The sequence below is a fragment of the Ciconia boyciana genome, chromosome 14 (genome assembly GCF_034638445.1).
Source record: "Ciconia boyciana chromosome 14, ASM3463844v1, whole genome shotgun sequence".
NCBI lineage: Eukaryota > Metazoa > Chordata > Aves > Ciconiiformes > Ciconiidae > Ciconia > Ciconia boyciana.
The window spans coordinates 5773214-5790716 of record NC_132947.1 but is presented as its reverse complement, the minus strand read 5'-3'; the positions used below and the strand labels follow the sequence as shown (position 1 = coordinate 5790716).

Sequence of the window (17503 nt, the reverse complement as noted above, 5' to 3'; positions counted from 1 at the left end):
TAGAAATAAGAGAAATAGTGTGGTATTATGCTAGTGAGGCTTTTTAACCAATGGCACTTTGTAGATTATGCGTATGGAATTGTGTGTTGGCACATTTCTCAAATACTGTGGTGTTTTGAAACTCTTAACAAAGGGGGAAAATGAAAGTTCAGACTTTACAGGAGTTTCTTAAATAAAATTCCCTTTCCATTGTCCAGTCCGTGCAGCCACATCCAGTTTAATCTGTGCTGCTAGAAATGTGTAAGCAGAAACCCAAAATATTGCAGCGTCATTCTTCTTTTCTAAGCACGAAAAACTATTGATAACAAGACTGAATACTTGCTGAAAATATTTCTGACTTAGTTATGGGAAGTGCTGAGTACTCTGGCCTTTCCCAAAGAGTTTTGTATTCAGCTCTGGACACATGCCAGTAACTGGAGCATATCTTCAACTATTTGTAGGTATGCGTTTCCTTTGTGATATCATTGGCATATTTTCCCTAAAATAGCAAGCAATAATTAACACTTGTTCACACCATTAGGAATGCAGATGTTTCCCTGTTCAAGTAAGTGGCTTATTAAACTGTCTGATTTGACAAATTTAACACATTCTAGTATCCCTGCCCAAACACAGGGAGAATGACAAGATGCCATCAGTTTTCTTCTCTGAGTGGCCTTACAGTCAATAGTAATCACTTGATTTCAGATATGAGCAACGAAAAATGAATCAATTTGTCGTGTATTTACCTATCCTGGAAGGAAAAAAGCAACTTGTGCAGTTGTCTTGGAATGCACATGCCGTCCTGTGACCTTGTCTTGTTCTAATGCGGTTTGTCAGTGGAATGCAGCAGAACTGCCTGACTGTCATGAAAGTAAAGTTCACGTGCCCCCACCTTGCACAGTAGGTTTGTAAAGGGGTTTGAAACCAATGGTCAATATTATTTTTAAAAGCTGAACACATCGAGAAGCAAATGTCCTCCAAGATACAATTTTACAATTAGAAGCTGGTTTGGTTTGACCTTTAATCATTAGGTTTGTAAGTGGATGACCTATTTAAAACTCTTATTATGAAACGTGCAACTCCATGGGACAGTGAACTTTGCCCAGGAATTGAATCCCAGTTTTAACCACAACATTGTGTAATGGTTGTACACACCTCTTAGTAGGTAAAGGTTTTTTTTCGATGGCATTGACTTTTGCTGGATTTAGTAATAAGCTGTTCTAATGAAAGATCCACCCTATATTATATTTTACAAAGAAAAGGTAATGTTGCGTGTCCATGCTGAGGTTCCTATGAACATGGTGTCATAGTGGCAAGAACTGTGCCAATGTTTTTCCCTGCCAACATCCTAATGCCTATAAAACATTGCTTCATAAACATTTTTTTAAAAGTCTCTTGAGTATTTATGTATCTGGAGGGAACAGAACCTTGTAGACAGTATGTCCAGTTTTTCTCTTTCATTTTCTACTAATATTTTATCCTTTTAGAATCCCTCTCAAAAGCTGATCTTGGTTCCTTTATTTTTTCCCAGGCCTGGAGTTTGTCTCTTGAGAATTATTTTTTTAACAACCAAAACGCTCAACCTCCAAGTCCTTTAACACTTTATCTGGTTTAATTTTTAATAAAAGCACTGTTTACCTGCTGCCATTTATTCAATTTGCTGAAATTTTCGAATACAAGTAGGTTTTAAACTTGGTTAGACTCTGCATTGCCCCTTTTCTAATCCAAAATGGTGTTGGTAAGATCTTTCTGGAACAAAGTACTGTTTTCCAAGCATCCCTTTTACATGATGATTTCCGCTGCTGGGTTTTTTCTCTAGAGCTCCGTGTAGATTCCTGTAAGTGAATACAAGCGATTTACAAATGTTGCCTATTGACTCACAGTATTGGGAAACTTTCAGCAGGTGGAGAAAGTGTTGTCTAATAAATAAAACATTAATACTGAAATACACTTTTTTTCACATAAATATGACTTTTTAAGTATTGTGGTGTTACGGTATGATGAGAGATGAGGCTTCCTTGCCATCAGCAAGTCATGGTCCTTGATACTTCAGTTATCTAAGTAAGATCAGAGAAGATTTACCCAGACAGTGGATTTTCTCAGAGTTTTTTATAGTTTCACAGGAACGTAGCCTGTTAGTTAGGGATTGTGTCCGGAATTCAAACTATGCCTGCCCAGCCTGAACACATTCAAAGTCAAGCCCCATTTGTTCTGTTCAGATTTATGTTAGGTTGGCATCGTTTTCCCTAAGTGTTCTACGCAAGGATTTCTCCCTCTTTAGGGTTATGTTAGCACTTTGAAAAGTGTGAAGTCTGGTCTGGTAGTAAATAAATGCTACAATCTTGACATAATGCTTAGGAAGAATTCACTTCTCGCCATCCTTGGTGATGCCATGCTGTCATCCTTATGTTGACTTTTGTTGCTTTACACAGCTTCAGCTATAGTTTAAACAGGATCTTGGGTGTGTATTGTGTAACTGCAGCATTTTTTTTTTTAATGGAAAATGACATAACTTGAATATTTTCAGTTTTAAGTATGCATAGGGCAAGAATGGATAATATGACCGTACTTCGCAAATACGATGGATCGTTTGGAACATAACATTTAAATCCTGTTTATTGTGGGATGTCGTCTCAAACCAAATTGTTGTTTAGTATTATTTGTTTATTTTAGCTGTTCTGTTAGGAGTTCCATTTTATAGTGCAAGAGAAACCTGTGTTGATGCTGCTGTAGAGTCTGTTATATTAGAATGTGCCAGCAAATGAATCAGTGTTGTGGAAACAAGAACCAGACATGTAAGGACTAGTTTTCTGACTGTTTCTTTTCAGGAAATTTGCCTGCTACTTTTGGTTAATTTGTTTCCTAACTTATTATTTTTAGAGATCTCATACAAATTAGACCTATTTAACTCAAAACTACGCCCCCCCCACCCCGCTACCTTGATTTTCCTAATGGCCTCTGAAGCCCCTGTTTTACCTAAATACATAACAAATCTTGTGGTTTTACTTGCCTTCCGTGAGAGTAGCCCCAGGCTACATTCCATGACTCAAATGGGATGCTGAGGATTTCTTATGTTATTCTTTTTCTTAAATATTATTTCAGAATTGTGGTTAGTGTAGGTGTATTGGGGAGGAGGGCGAATCTGTTTTTTTTGCAACTAACTACTCTGTCTTAATTCCAAAATCAGTCACTAGTATAAGGAGGCTTCTAATAAAGCAAGAGTGGAACTCTATAAGCCTGGTTCCAACTTTTCTTTGGCGAACACCTTCCTAGTTTCCAATTGTGTAAGCTGGGTCAGCATTAGTCCCAAAATGTGTGAGGATATATTTGATGCAGCCTAAAGACAAAAACATTGTTTATTAATAAAAGGCCTTCATATTTGGCTATCACAAGTCATGTAGTTCAGTTTTTTAAACCAAAATGAAAACAAACAAACAAAAAAAAGACCAAAAGAAGTACAAAAAACCCACCCCAAAAAACCCCACTGTGTCTTAGGGTAATAATCTATTACTCATTACTTGTTGTAGATCCTGATTTTGAAATGCCAATAAAAAGTTCAAAGAATGTGGACTTAAATTCTTTTCCATCCCACATGGACAGTTAATAACCATATTGAAAAGATTGCATAAGTATTGCTGGTTATAATGCAGATTAGCAGGACAGACAGAAAGGCAGTATTATGTATTTTATTGCTAATTTGGCCTAACAAGGTACAAATATTGATCATTATCCCAGTATTGTAATCCACATATTTTCGTAGAAGTTAAGAACTGCCCTTAAAACACAGGGAGGACTCTTCTGAACAATATGTAACTGTTCTGTTAAACTAAATCCTAGGCTTTTTATTATCAATGTGTTTATGCTAGGGCCAGGAACTGGATTTACTTTTCATCCCATTTTAAGAGTCTGATTGCAGAAACTACTCCAAATGTTTCTCCACAAGGTACGATGGAGTTAATAAGTTGTTTGAAATAATTGCTTTATATCAGTTCTCTACCAGAATGTCATAGTTGTAGTAAGAAATAGTAGTGAGGAAGGACTTTTGTGCCTCATTTTTGTGGCAGTTTTACTATGCTGTGACTTTTTTCATTAAGGCACTGCCTCTTTTCACTTTAAATGTACATTTATGAAGATTATGAAGAATCTTTCTGGTTTATTGCATTTTCTGTAAACTTATCTTTGACTAGTTATTTGTTTACTTACTGTAATGCAGGATGAAGCGAGTATTTTGGGGTATATTTAGACATAATTTGCTTGGCAGATGCTGACCCCAGTTTGAAGTAGATGTCTATTTTAGAACCATATCTCTGCCAAATAGTTCAATTAACTATCTGAAGTCTGGTGTAAGTAATCTTGATTAGATGGGAAATTTAAATGGTGTGTGTCCATTTGAATCAGCTGCTGTTTCAGCAAAAAAACCTCGTACAATTGACGATTCAATTTTTCAATTTCCCAGCTTTGTAGTAATGAGTGAGTCATAAGATGTTCTTCATTAGACTACTGTTACTTTTAAAAATAAATATATAAAGCCACCCCTAAATGGGTTTGGTTCAAATACAGTGAGATTCCAGATAATTCTGCCCCTCTCCTTTACTTTCTCTTTCTACTCCTTTTTGCTTTGAAAAGACATTTTCCTCACTATACTGTGATACAGTTGAAGATTGAAGGTAATTGACAGTCCCCCAACTGCCAGAAAATTGGAAACCTTCAAAATGAAAGCATCCACTGAACATAATTCCAGCAGTGGGAGAAAGAAAACTGAGGACTGGAATTAAGATTTTGATTCATCTTTTATGTCCTTTAACAGCAAATGCTTGTACAATCTATAAATACTAAAAATCAAGTAAAATCTTATTTACTTATGAAAGAAATTTAACTGGTCTTTTTGTTCATGAACAGTTCATAAAAGCAGGGAACAAACTGAAAAGATACATTTAATACTATATATAAATTTTATAATCTCTTTAAAGGAAATTAGAACAAAATTTTACCATAGAGAGTTTTTCAGATGTGTAGTGTGCATTTACTATCATTTTTGTGTATGTGCAGCTAGTGAATATTCAATAGCAATGACAGCAAGATCAAATTTACATTTTATAGGCTGTTTCCATCATTGGTATTCACAATTGTATAATCACAGAATCACATATGCATCTTATACCTGCCAAAAAGAGGATGATTTGAAGATCTGCATCACTAAATTTACTTTAAGATGCCATTATGCATCTTCAAGATGCCATTTAAAGCATCTACTGTTCTGGTGCAGTTCAGGTGTTAGTTAACATTCTGGTAGGAAGGTGAATTTTTAAAAAGATATTTTCAAGTGAAACCTTGGAAGTCACATTTGGATGTGACCCCTTTCTTGGTACTATACTGATAGTAAAAGAATGCAAGAGACTGATACCCCAAGAGAGGGAGTGATTCCAAAGCTAAGTTAATGGAGGAACCTTGAAGCAGTAAAATGACTATTTAAAATAATATATTCTTTTTCTTTAAAATATTTCTACTGTAAAGAAAAGGGATGGGGGGAGAAGTAGAATATATAGAGCAACTATTTTAAAGGTCATCTGCTGTCCTGGATGCAAAAAAGCTGATTTGGAATAAGTTACCTGAGCCACTTAAAATCAGAATAAAAGTATTTAGTCCGAACCACTTCAAAAGCTCTGAGAGATAGCCAAGAAAAGTCCATGGTTGTTGATAGAAGTAATGCCCACAGTGGTGTGTGTATTTAAGTCACTAGGCTGCTGCTGTTCTTTCTAAGTCTATCCAAAGTTCTTAGACTGACAGCCAGAAATACAATTACATATTGTATGCGCCCCTGTTGGAGCCAAAGTGCATCTTTTATATGCAAAAAAGAATGAGCTTCTGGTTGTGTTTTATACTGGTGGTACAGGGTCAACAGAACTGAAGCATTGCATTTTTGGCTGTCTGCTTTCTTATCTTGGCTTATAATTTTTAAGGTTGACACAATCAAAACACAATCTAGCTTTGTATCACTGTATTTCTTCTGTAGTTCAATATGCTTTTACACTGTAAAAGAATAAATTCTGCAGATATTTGGAGTTAAGTGATAGAGAGTTAAGTAAGATACAGATGCCTATGTAATCCCCAAAGATCCTCACTAACTTGGAAAGTCCAGTAAAACCTAATCATCATTTGCTACCTGTATCTAAGAATTACTGAGAAGTAGTGTTTCATTGAAGAAAAAAAAAAAATCTTGACAGACAAATAAATATAACATGCAATGGAATCATGAGTTAACAAATGTTACCGAATAGTATTGATTATTAAAAAGGCCAACAGAATTGTCATTAATGAAAAGTTAACCCTTCTTTCAATATATAGTTGGACTCAATCAAAATGATTGAGAAGCAGTTCTTTAAGTGTTACAAAATATTAAAGTCAAAACAACTAAGAAAGCCAACTCAACTTGTAGTCAGGTTCTAAAAAATGTTTATAGTTTTTTGTTAAATATGCTACCATTTACCGTTCATTACAGTGGTAATGATATGTTTCCATTTGCCGATTCTCTTCATATATAATCCATTTTGCTAATACTATTTTTACTCTTTCAGGAGTTTTATGAACATACAAAAACACTTTGGCAAGACGAAGGTGTGAAAGCTTGCTATGAGAGATCTAATGAATATCAACTGATTGATTGTGCACAGTAGTAAGTACTGTTTCTATTCTGCTGTATTTTGACTGTGCTATACAGATTATTTTTTTTTATTTATTTATTTGAACGTTAATGACAGTGATTTGGATGGTCCTGATGCTTACTTTTCCTTTCCGTGGAAAAGGAGTGTATGCTACATAGTGAATTCTTGGTAATCAGCTATTCGGAGAGGTAGGAAAAACTGGCATTCAGTTAGACAGTAATATCTAATCGAAAACCTTGCAGATGCTTTCAGATGGTCTTAATACAGGCTGACACCTTAATGCAGCAGACAGTTGTATTGTCTCAAAGACCAAATTTCCTGCTTCTTCCACTTAGACCAGTTCCTTTCCAAATGACAGTTTCAGATACTGCAGCAAGTTTTAGTAAGTTGGAAAGTACATTGGTGTGAAACATGCCCATGTTTGTAGCTTTTATTTTTAGTGCAGTTTACTTACCTGAAAACAAAGAGATGGCAGCAACAATCATGGGCAGCAGCCTGTGATCAGCCACCAAGACTTCTGCTGGTGTGCCTTCCTGCACATATCTGAGAGTGATTCATTCTCTTCTGCTATTTATACCACTGTGATAATTAGTATTGTCATGAGAGACTGCTGCATGTTTGCAATTATTTATCACATATAGCAATATAGTATGGTTCAGATTTTTTTTATGGCAAGGTGTTTGTGATAATTGTTACCATTCCTGGTATTTTTGTTGTGTATACTCAAGAATTGCAGGGCTTAAATCTGGAATATTAATGGTTCAAACTGTTCTTTGTTAGTTTATACTCTCTCGACTTTTGGAGAAGGGTCAAGGAAATGCAGGTTTCTCACTTCATGTGATAGACAACTGCAGTTTGTCTACTACTGCATCTCTTAAAGAACATTTGATGAAATAAAATTTGTAAGGTTCTTGTTTGTTTGTTTGTTTGTTTAGGTAGACTTAAAGGTAAATCAGCAATTAGCTCTGTTTGAAAAGAGACCAGGGAGATAATTTTACTATGACTTGCGCAGCTTTAGGAGCCTCTTTGAAGTTTTGCCATTGTTTCTAGTGTGAATTTGTTTGATGTGTAGCGATGTCTTTTGCATTAGGTGACTAATGTTTGATCATTTGGAATGGATCTTTTTGCAAGTTCAGTTGCTACAAAATAAAAAATACTACAAGATTTTCATTTTCTGTCAACTATCTAGTAACTTTTGTCTTTCTAGTGTAAAGCTGGTAGAAATAGGGGAAAACTAGTTTTGTTTCTGATAGTGTTTGGTTATCTGTTTGTTTCTGGTTAGTGTTTGTTAATAGTCAACTTCTATGACAGGAAGAAGTAAATATTGTTAAGCACTAAGGGGGTTTTGTGTTACCCTTTTTTGGAAGAGGAACAAATTTTGTTCTGTCCTGAATGCACAGAAGAAAGCTAAAATTCTTATCATCCCTGATTGCTGGACATTGACTTTTCCATGGGTCACCAAGAGGGATGGCCTTCATGATGGTTTTACCATCCTGCTCCATCTAGTGGAACACGTAATTCTACATCATGGGCTGTTGAGCCAAAAATAAACCTTGTACATTGCTGACAAATTACAGTATTTTTTTTCTAAGATACCATTGCTGTCTCCTTCTAAAAATATTTCATAAATCTAATATTTATTCAATTTGATAGTAAAGTATATGACATTATTTCTTGCAGAAGGAGCTTTCTAATTGTTAGTTGTGGTAGTTCTTGTCCTTTCTGGTATTTTTGATCATGCAGTGGCATTGTTTTTAATAACAGAATATGCAAAGTAAGAGTTTTTTAACGGCAAAATGTTTGCTTGGAGGTTAACGTCACTTTGAAATTCTGAACTTGTTTTTATCATATTAAATTTTCAAGGGACCTGACAAAAATTACTTCCTGTAAAATCTGACATGATTGATACCTTGAAATTAACCTGGCGAGCACACTCTAAAAAAAAAAAAAAAAGGTAACAAAGGCAAAATACAAAATGTAGCTGAGATTTGTCAAGTTAAGACTATTTTAACTTGAATGTGTAAGCTATTGTCATTAGGGCTAATAGAAGAGAAAGCTGAGCAAACTGTGTTGGAGTTGTGAGTTCTTTCGGAGAAAAGTCTTGGGTTCTAAACACTTTCCCCTTTCGAAGACCCTGTTTAAAACAAGAAAGGCATACTTAAAATGGAGGGTGGAAAACTGGCTTTTCTCTTTCAAGATCACTCCAGCTTCCAAAAATCCGTTCTTGCTCTTAAAAGTGGAATAAATTCTTAAATATTAATGGATTCTTTGTTTGGTGAATTACTTTAAAATTCTAAATAATGTTTCTTGTTCACAAAAAAATAACTTTTTATAGTTGTTTGTAAAATTTTTTTAAAAAAACTGTCATTTTTTGAAGTGTGAATTGCTTAGTGTAAAGTTTGTCTTGGTATGGGCTCATTTAACATTCTGCATTTTTTAAAAAAGTTTTTTTCAATCTTGGAAGTGACACAGTTATATATAGGAAGCTTTGCAAGGAGATTCTGCCTAATGTTTAAAAATCGATGCTGTCTGTCCTTTAGTAGGGAACAGTGAGGAGCGTATATCTTAGACGGCTTTGTTTGGCTTTCAGAAATGTTAATATCAAAATGAAATTCATTCCTCTTTCTGCCAAACCTGCATGAAATGTATGCAGAGCTTCTTCAGGGATCCTGAGGAGTTGAGGGGCTGGTCTGTATGGCCTGTCCTCAGGGAGCGGGCACATTGCAGGGCTTGTGGTCTGCTTGTGTGGTGGCTGCTCCAGGCAGCAGGCTGCGGCAGCACCCGCCATCCTGCCTGCTGTCTCTGGGAACTGGCACAAGCCCTTTCTCTCCTCTTATTTCCATCTTTTGTTAATGGTGCGATGGTGGCAGTGAGGTACTGGGACGGCCATGACTGTTTGACACTGCCGCTTTTACAATTCTGCTTTTCATGGATAAAAACTGGTTCTCCGTGTAGGTAGCTTAGCTGTAGGCCAACAGAAGGTCTTTTCAGAGTTAAGGACTGTATGGCATAGCCGCAGGGTGCTGAAGCATCTTGAAAAGACAGATGTTGGGGAGATGGAGGCTTCAATTCTTGCAGAGTTTGTGCTGAGGGAAGAAGGGAACTAGCTGATGAGTCAGGAGCTCTCCTAGATGAACAAAGGGTGAGAGGAAAGCCACTTTTTGCTGCTTGTCCTTTCCCAGGAAAGTGAGAACGAATGTAATTCCCAACCTAATGTGTTTTATCTGCCTAACTCAAATGTAGGTGTTTAGAGTCTGGAAATGGTATTTTTCACCTGCTTCTGAGCAGTAACTTTAAATACTACAATACTTCTTGTTGACCTGCTACAATTTTTCAGTGTCTCCCCATAAGAAGTTAACATTAATATGCACTATGATCATTGCTCCACCGAGTTCCTGGTTGCATTGGCTCAGAAAAGACGACTTTACCAAAAGCCCCAGGTACCGTCCTGGCTTTCCCTTTAACTGCAGTTGTGAGCTTCGAAGGTGTGAAGCTGGGAGGCCCAGCCAGTAACCTCATCTGCTGGAGAGCCCTTCTGGTATCCTGCCCTTTCTCCTCAAGCTCACTGGCTAAATGAAAATGTCACTTTGGAGGAACCCTGTTCATTTTGAAAGAGTAGCTGCCTCTGCTCATCATGAGCTTTACTGTACTTCCTGCCTAGGCATATTTTACAGTCTTGAGAGGCAGAGAAAGGAAAGGGGGCTGTTTCCCTTTTCTTAACTGGACTTACTGAGTAATTAGTTTCAATTCTGCTTTTAGAACAACATGGTCTGCGAGGTTGTCAGCAGCTTCTCTCTGAGAGGAATGCATTTTAGCTTTGAGGAGGGAGCATTATCTATGAGGAGACCAAATTTCATTGCTTTTGCATCTTGTGGGGATGTATACAGAAGAGAACGAACGTTTGTACTGAAGCTGCCATGTGATAACGGCTCTTGGCTAATAATAAACAGAAGAACGCAGAAGTGTCTGGAATATAGAAAACCCCAAATGGTGATAAATAAATGATTTACCATCCTTCATATTTCTTCCCTGAAGGCGCAGGATTGCATTTTATTTAGAATATATTACTTAAATATATAGGAGCCATTTCCACTGTAATGTGCCAAGACCTGTTTGTCAAATATATGCCTTCTGTCAAATATAAACAAACATGATCTCTTTGAAGTGCTGTTGTTGCTAATACTTCTACCTCAGTTTTCATTTGAGGAGCTCTGTTCTTAAAGCCTCACAAATACACAGCAGAGTAGTCAGAGTGAGTAGAATTTCTCCCATACGAATGTGCTGTTTGTGGCACGAGGGCATGAAGGATGCCAACACCGTCCTGTAAGGTCTGACCCAAAGTCTGTGGATGTCCTGAAGAAAATTGCTTTGATGTCAGTAATGTTTGGATTAGCTATGTAGCAAATCAAAAGCAAAGCAAAGTGCGTGAGCCTCCTAGTGCTTTTTCTAGACTTGCTAATATTATGCTGTGCCCACAGATCCTTGAATTTTTGCTTTAGTTAGCCTTGGCCACCAGTTTGATTTTGTGCTTCATTTACGCTGTGCTTTCTCTGCGTATCTCCTAGCTGGAGCTTCCTGGTTTTGGCTGGGGTGGAAAAGGAAGTAATGTGAGAGACAGTCTTTGCAACCCGTTTCGCACCCTCCGATATCAGGAAGGGCTGGAAGCAGCACGAGGGAGCCCATTCTCACGCTATTTCCTGCCGCCGGCTGCGCCGGCTTTTCTCCTGCTGCCTGCCATTTCGAGGAAGGAGAAAGCACGGGGAGGTGGCAGGTCTAGGTGCAGAGTCGCGTTTCTCGAACTTCAGCACCAGCAGAGCCACTCCGGTAGCTTGAAATTGTGCCAGGCTGCTCCAGAAGAGCTTATGAGAAGTATTTAAGATGTTTGTTTTTAAAATACTTATCAAAGAAAGGGGGGGAGCGCAGCTATTAGCCGACTGCTGTGCAGGGCTGCTAAAGGATCAGCAGATGTGGACGCACTGTTTTTTTAATTTCTAATTTGTTATGGGTTGTGAATTCTTTATATTTTTATTGAGATTTATAGTGTGTTTTATTTTTGGATTTGCTGACTTGTAGAGAGCAATTAAGAGCCCAAATCTGAGCACTTAATGATTTTCTTCCATGTTGATTTCACTTCATAACAAAGTTCCTGTCATGGAACATGCAGTAAAGTGCGTTTGCTGAAGGTCTCACCTTTTTAAATAGTGGCTGATTTATCAGTGGTACTACTGTTAGTCTAGTTTTCTTATTCATATTATTTATTACTCTTTTTTTTTTTTTTCCTTTTTACTTTCTTTCCACTCAATGTGATTTTGGCATAGTTGCTCTTGTCTCCTCCAGCTCTGCAAGCTATGTCTGCATATTCACATTCAACAGGACAGGAATTTCCCTGGCCTGTATTCCTGGCATACATGAGCTTCTTACGGACATTAACAATTATATTGTTAAACATTCCCGTGAGGAAGAATAATATTCATGTCACCTTTCACTGATCTAAAACTGATGAGCTTGGCTACTGCTGTGTGAATTCTTTGGCAAGCCAAGGAATAGATGCAGATTATCTAATTTCTAATCCTTAGTCTTGATTATAAAACCCACCTTACTTTATTCCAGAGCACTTAGACATAACTGAATTAGGGTCCTCTCCCTACTCTTGTTCAGCCTGAGGGAATAGAGGATCATGTTTTAAACAAGGTTAAATTTCAATTTAAATTAAAAAAAAAATACAGCCCAGGTTATATTTTCTCTGCAATCCAGTGGGGTATTAGGTGCAGAAATACGTTGTTGTAGATGATGGGAAGCACAGTAACTCCTGTCTTTGCATGACTTTAGTGAAGTCACTACCAATACAAAATGAGTCCAAATATATAAGTAGCTGAATTACACCTGACTACTCCATGTGTCTGCGCTTTCTTGCTGACTGTCGATAGCAGGGATGTGCCTGCTGGCAAGTGCTGTGAAAATCAGATTACCTATATTTAGCCAATAAATGGATTATGAATCCAACACATGTTCCCACTGTTGTCACAGCTAATCAAAAATTCATAATTTCAAGCTACACTCAACCCCAGATAAACTTCTGGCTTCAAAATAAATTACATCCCAGTATGAAGCAAGATAAAACAAAAGGTGTCCTGGAATAGCTTGCTTGAGTATTAGGAATTAGGAGCACTGATAAGTGAAAATACTAAACGCGATGAGCCGTAATGGCAGAAAGACCTTTACAAGTCCAAAACGGGAATAATTTAAGAAGTCATACCACAGGCTTTTGAGGTCTGTGTGATGCCCACCACATTATTCTGAATTATTGTGAAAGGGTTTAACTGTTTGCTCCAGGAATCCGATTTCTGCCTTCACTTTCACTTGCTGCATTTGCATCCCCCCTGCACCCATTACCTTCATTCGTTTGCCGCTTTTATTTCTCCTTTGTTCCATACATCTGTTAATGTGTCAGTTCCTTTCTGGCCTTTGGCTGCAAATGCAACTTCCTTTCTGTGTCTAGTTGTAAATATTAGGGATTTGCCTTCAGCTCGAGGCAGGGCTGACCTGATCTGAAGAGCATGAAAAAGCTGAGTTGGAACTTCTTCCCCAATTTCTTGACCCAGTCCTGCATCCACATAGTCATACTTTGCCTTTTAGTTTAATTGTATCACTTGCTAATGACTGCAGGAGTTACGGAGTTAAGGATAAACCCTAGTGCAGTGTTCATGGATGCCTGATTTAGTGGAAATGTTCATTTCTCAATGTGCTACACTGGCTTTCATGTGCAAATGGAGCATTTGCTCATACAACAGCTATTTCCTTCATTCAGTAACAAATTCACATGCACAAAATTTGCTCACGTTAAGCACATACTTGCTCAAGAGTATTTTTGAAACTTTGGCATGAATGTTAACATTTTATTTAAATAAAGTTTGTCCATAAAAGATTTCCTCTGTGATCGTAAGTGGACACCCATGTGATGTGTTCAGTAGATTGCTGTTTTCCTCTGACAGCTAAGTTTCATTTTGAATGGCAAAAGCACATCAAGACGGTGTCATGAAGGCAGGACTAAATAACAAGCATATTGACATTTTAGTTAGCCGGTGAAGAATACTATGTGGAGTCCAGTTGGTAGTTTGCTCAGGATGTATCTCTTAGCTAATGTTTTACTTTAATAGACTGCTTTAAACCAAAGTTGATGTTGTTAAAGAGTGTGAATGTATGAGTAACTACTACTGTATAAACCTAAGAATGATGCAGCTTCATAAGATAATTCTGTACTAAAAGTACTTTGCTACAGTTCAGAATTCTGCAAAGTTGTTCTGTAGCCCAGTTTCTTGATGGTTTGCCTATACCCATGGAGTTAATTAACAGAGAGTTAAAAATAATTCACTAAAGAGAATAACAGATTCCTTGTTACTAGTGGTAAAAATGGTCAACTGTGTTGTTTGATAAAGAATATTATGCTGCATCACCAAATGATTTTAAACATTTTAATACACGAATAATACAGATAAATGGCAAAATGTGCATAAGCCCTGACATTTCTACTTCAAAAAGAGAAAATAAAATAATCTTGAGCTTTTTCAAAGCAAATGTCAAATGCATATTTTTGTAATTGCTTTCAAGTCTGTTTGGTACGGTAGTATCTGGACTTCTTAGCATATTTCTGATACCTATCCATGCTTCTGCTTTGTTTTTTGTGGCACTGTTCTCTGCAAATGTACAAATTCAAATGCAGTGGAATTTTTTTGTGGATGAAGGGGAAGAGTTGAAATGCAATACAGCAGGAGATCGATCAGCAGGAGATGGAGAAGCCAAAATCTTCTGTTAATTAAACTTTTACTAACTTTGGCATTTTAATGGCAACAGGTTCCCCATTTCTTCCCACTCTTTCCTTTCCCCGTCCTCAAAGTTTTTGTTGTGGCATTAATTAATAGTGTGAGAGAATATGCTAGAAATACATTTTAAAACATCTTTTGTCTGCTGAGGGTTTTGGAAGAGATGCTGTGAATATCGTATTGGGCTCTTGCTCTGTTGATAGGTACAAGTTTGTAATAGAATGAGAATTGGTGACCTACACTGGCAGGGTGCTTGTTCTGCAGATAACTCTGTGATTTGTATACATGTGTATACCTAAAGCTAAACTTATTTGGGGTTAGTTACGCAAAACAGTTAAAGAGTTGCCACCTTGAAAAGTAGTGTTTCTAGCTTTTAATCAAGCGAGACTTTGAAATCCTTTCCATAAGGTTATTAATTCAATTTTTTGAGGATGGGGTCAGATCAGTTGCTTCAAGGAGATGTGTAGGGTTGATTTTTGTTGATTAGTTTGGTTGATTATTTGTTAAGTTTTGAGACTTCATAAATAATTTTCCATGTAATTAAAATTACCAATATTTTTCAAACAACTAATATATTAGTAAACAAGATTTCATGTTTGCATTCAAAGCCCTGACTCAATGTGCCAATCCATTTTGAGTGATTAATCAGTGTTGTTATAGACTTGACACAAAAAAAAATTACTCGAGAAATTAGTATGTTGCATGGTTACACAAGATCATTAAATGCAGCTCCTAACATAGCGTTACTACATAATTTTGTTTTTCTTTCATGATTGTAAAAATTCAATAGCCTGGATTCATCCTTATAGGAACTCCCTTAAAGTAGATGGAGTTTCTCCTACTGTGACTTAATTCATTAACAACAGGTTTCACACACATCGCTGATTGCATGGATTCCTTGGTGTTCTGCCGAGCAGCCTTTCATCCTTTAAGCAATGCCACACATTCCTGGAGTGAGGGGATCTCACTATTGTAGTAAACACCATATCGGGCTACTAGTGCAAAGCCGATAAACACACAATTGGTGCATTTACTGCAAGACAGGCTCAACATTTGACAAGGTTTGACACGTTCAGAAAGTCAGGCAATTGGCGGAGCTACGTGACTGCTGAAAGCTCAAGATCCTTTGGTTTGCCTTCACTATACATGGATCTTGCAGATGGTATTGCCCTTTTTTTGTGTTTTTTTTTTTTTTTATTTTCACTAGGCACAGGATATACTTTTTTTTATGGTAGGGAAAGTGCAACAAATTCACCCTAAAAATAACTATTTACTGCAGGTGAAACTTCTGTAATCTCAGTTCTCAAAAAAATACACATACTTTGAGTAAACTTGAAACAGTAAAATAGTAGATCATTGTGTACACAGTAATCCTTAAATCCTCTGTTTTTTGTGAAGACAGCCGTCAGTCTGTGTGTTACAATGAATTATTTAGGATGAGAAGCTCAAATAAGAGGAGGAGTTGTGTTTGTGTAAACTCTGTAACGTTGTCGTGCACTTAGGGTGTAATAGACTTTTGTATATATTGATGATTTATCCATTAATTTTAAAAATGTGCTCAGTTTTACTGTAAAATTCCCATAACTTTATTTTAAAAAAACAGAGCAAACAACATCTTGAATTGTTAGTATCAGACTTAATGGTATAGTGGTCTTGGAGTACTGTAGTGGTGTAAAAAAACATAGCTGTCAAGTGTGGAGAATCAATCAAAGCGACTGTTAAAACTCATATTAGTTCCTGAGAATTCATTTTCACTCACCCTTTCCTCCCATGCTTTTGCAACCTCCCTTTGTGCAAACAGAAAAAGCCCTGAATGAGGTTTGTTTTGAGCTGTGATTCAAACAAACAATTCAATATGATACAGAAACAAGTGGAATAAAAGACTTCCATACGGGCTGGAGCAGCCTTCACTAGGAATCCCTCCCGCAGGAGGAAGATCTGCAGGCGCAAAATGCAGGGCAAGCTATAAATAATTGCCTGAGGAAACAAGAAAGAGTGCGGCGTTGATTGCATCACTTCTGCGTTACCTATGTAAGGGCCAGACTGGCGTTCCGCGGGTGGGTTTGGTGGTAGGAGTGCTGGGATAGCTGATGCGGTGTGCAGTGCTGGGCTGGCTGCGGGGCGCTTGCCGGGGGAGACCCCTCGGGTCTGGCTGCTGCTGTGGAAGCCACAGTAAATGCTGTTCCAGCAGGAAATGGCTTGCTGAGATGGTGTGCGTCTCTGGTGTGCTCCGATAGCAGCGAATGTGGAGCAGGTGTGACCAGTATTTTTAGGATTTTGCAGTTTACTTGCCTTGATGGGTGAGTAGCTGCTGGAACTTTTTGCCTGACCTTGGGATCTGCTGTTTCTGCTGTTCGCCGTCAGCAAGCACGACAGCTTTTGGAGCATGGGTTGTTTTTTTTTATGAGAGCTCTTATCGCTCATGCTGTATTGCTGCAGAAAAGGAACATTTTAAGATTAGAAGACGACAATTAGGAGAATACTTTTATCAAACTAAGACCTAAAAAGATATCGTAAAACCTCATTAAAGACTTGCTTTAAAAAAGGAATTAAAAGCAACAGCGTTCCGAAAGATAGGAGGCAACAGAAAATTTCTGATACAAGGATGAAATGAGGCCAGTACATATGCTGGTACAATGTGAAAGCGCCAGGTTCGATTCCCAATTATTCCCTCAGCTGAAACACTGCAGATACATCACTGCCAGTCCCAGGGAGGGGAAGCACTCAATGCCGCTGACTTGCATGTTCTCTCCCTCCTTTTCCTCTTCTGTGAACTCCACTGTTTGATGATACATTGAAGCCTTTCCTTCACTGGGGACTTAAATTTAAAATTTCTTTTGTCTGGGTGCTTGCCTCCATTCACAGGTATTGCTGAATTTATTATTTTTGAGAGACCTCTGACAAAGATTTCTGCAGTACATTTGCTATAAATTTACCAGCAGGCTCAAAAGTTTATTGAGACCGTGTGCTTGCATGCAGAGAACATGGTCATAAAATCCTTACTTCAGGAGGGGCATGCTGAAAATTAAAAAATAGATTAAG

At 37.5% G+C, this 17503-nt stretch overlaps 1 protein-coding gene across 3 annotated transcripts in view; it reads left to right on the top strand.

Moving 5' to 3' along the window:
* The window catches only part of GNAS (GNAS complex locus), a 162319-nt gene that overhangs the window by 113798 nt on the left and 31018 nt on the right, over positions 1-17503 (top strand). For all 3 annotated transcript variants that reach the window (XM_072878731.1, XM_072878732.1, XM_072878733.1), the window contains exon 5: positions 6555-6652. In XM_072878731.1, the coding sequence (XP_072734832.1) occupies positions 6555-6652 (98 nt within the window). The remainder of the gene's footprint in view (positions 1-6554; positions 6653-17503) is intronic.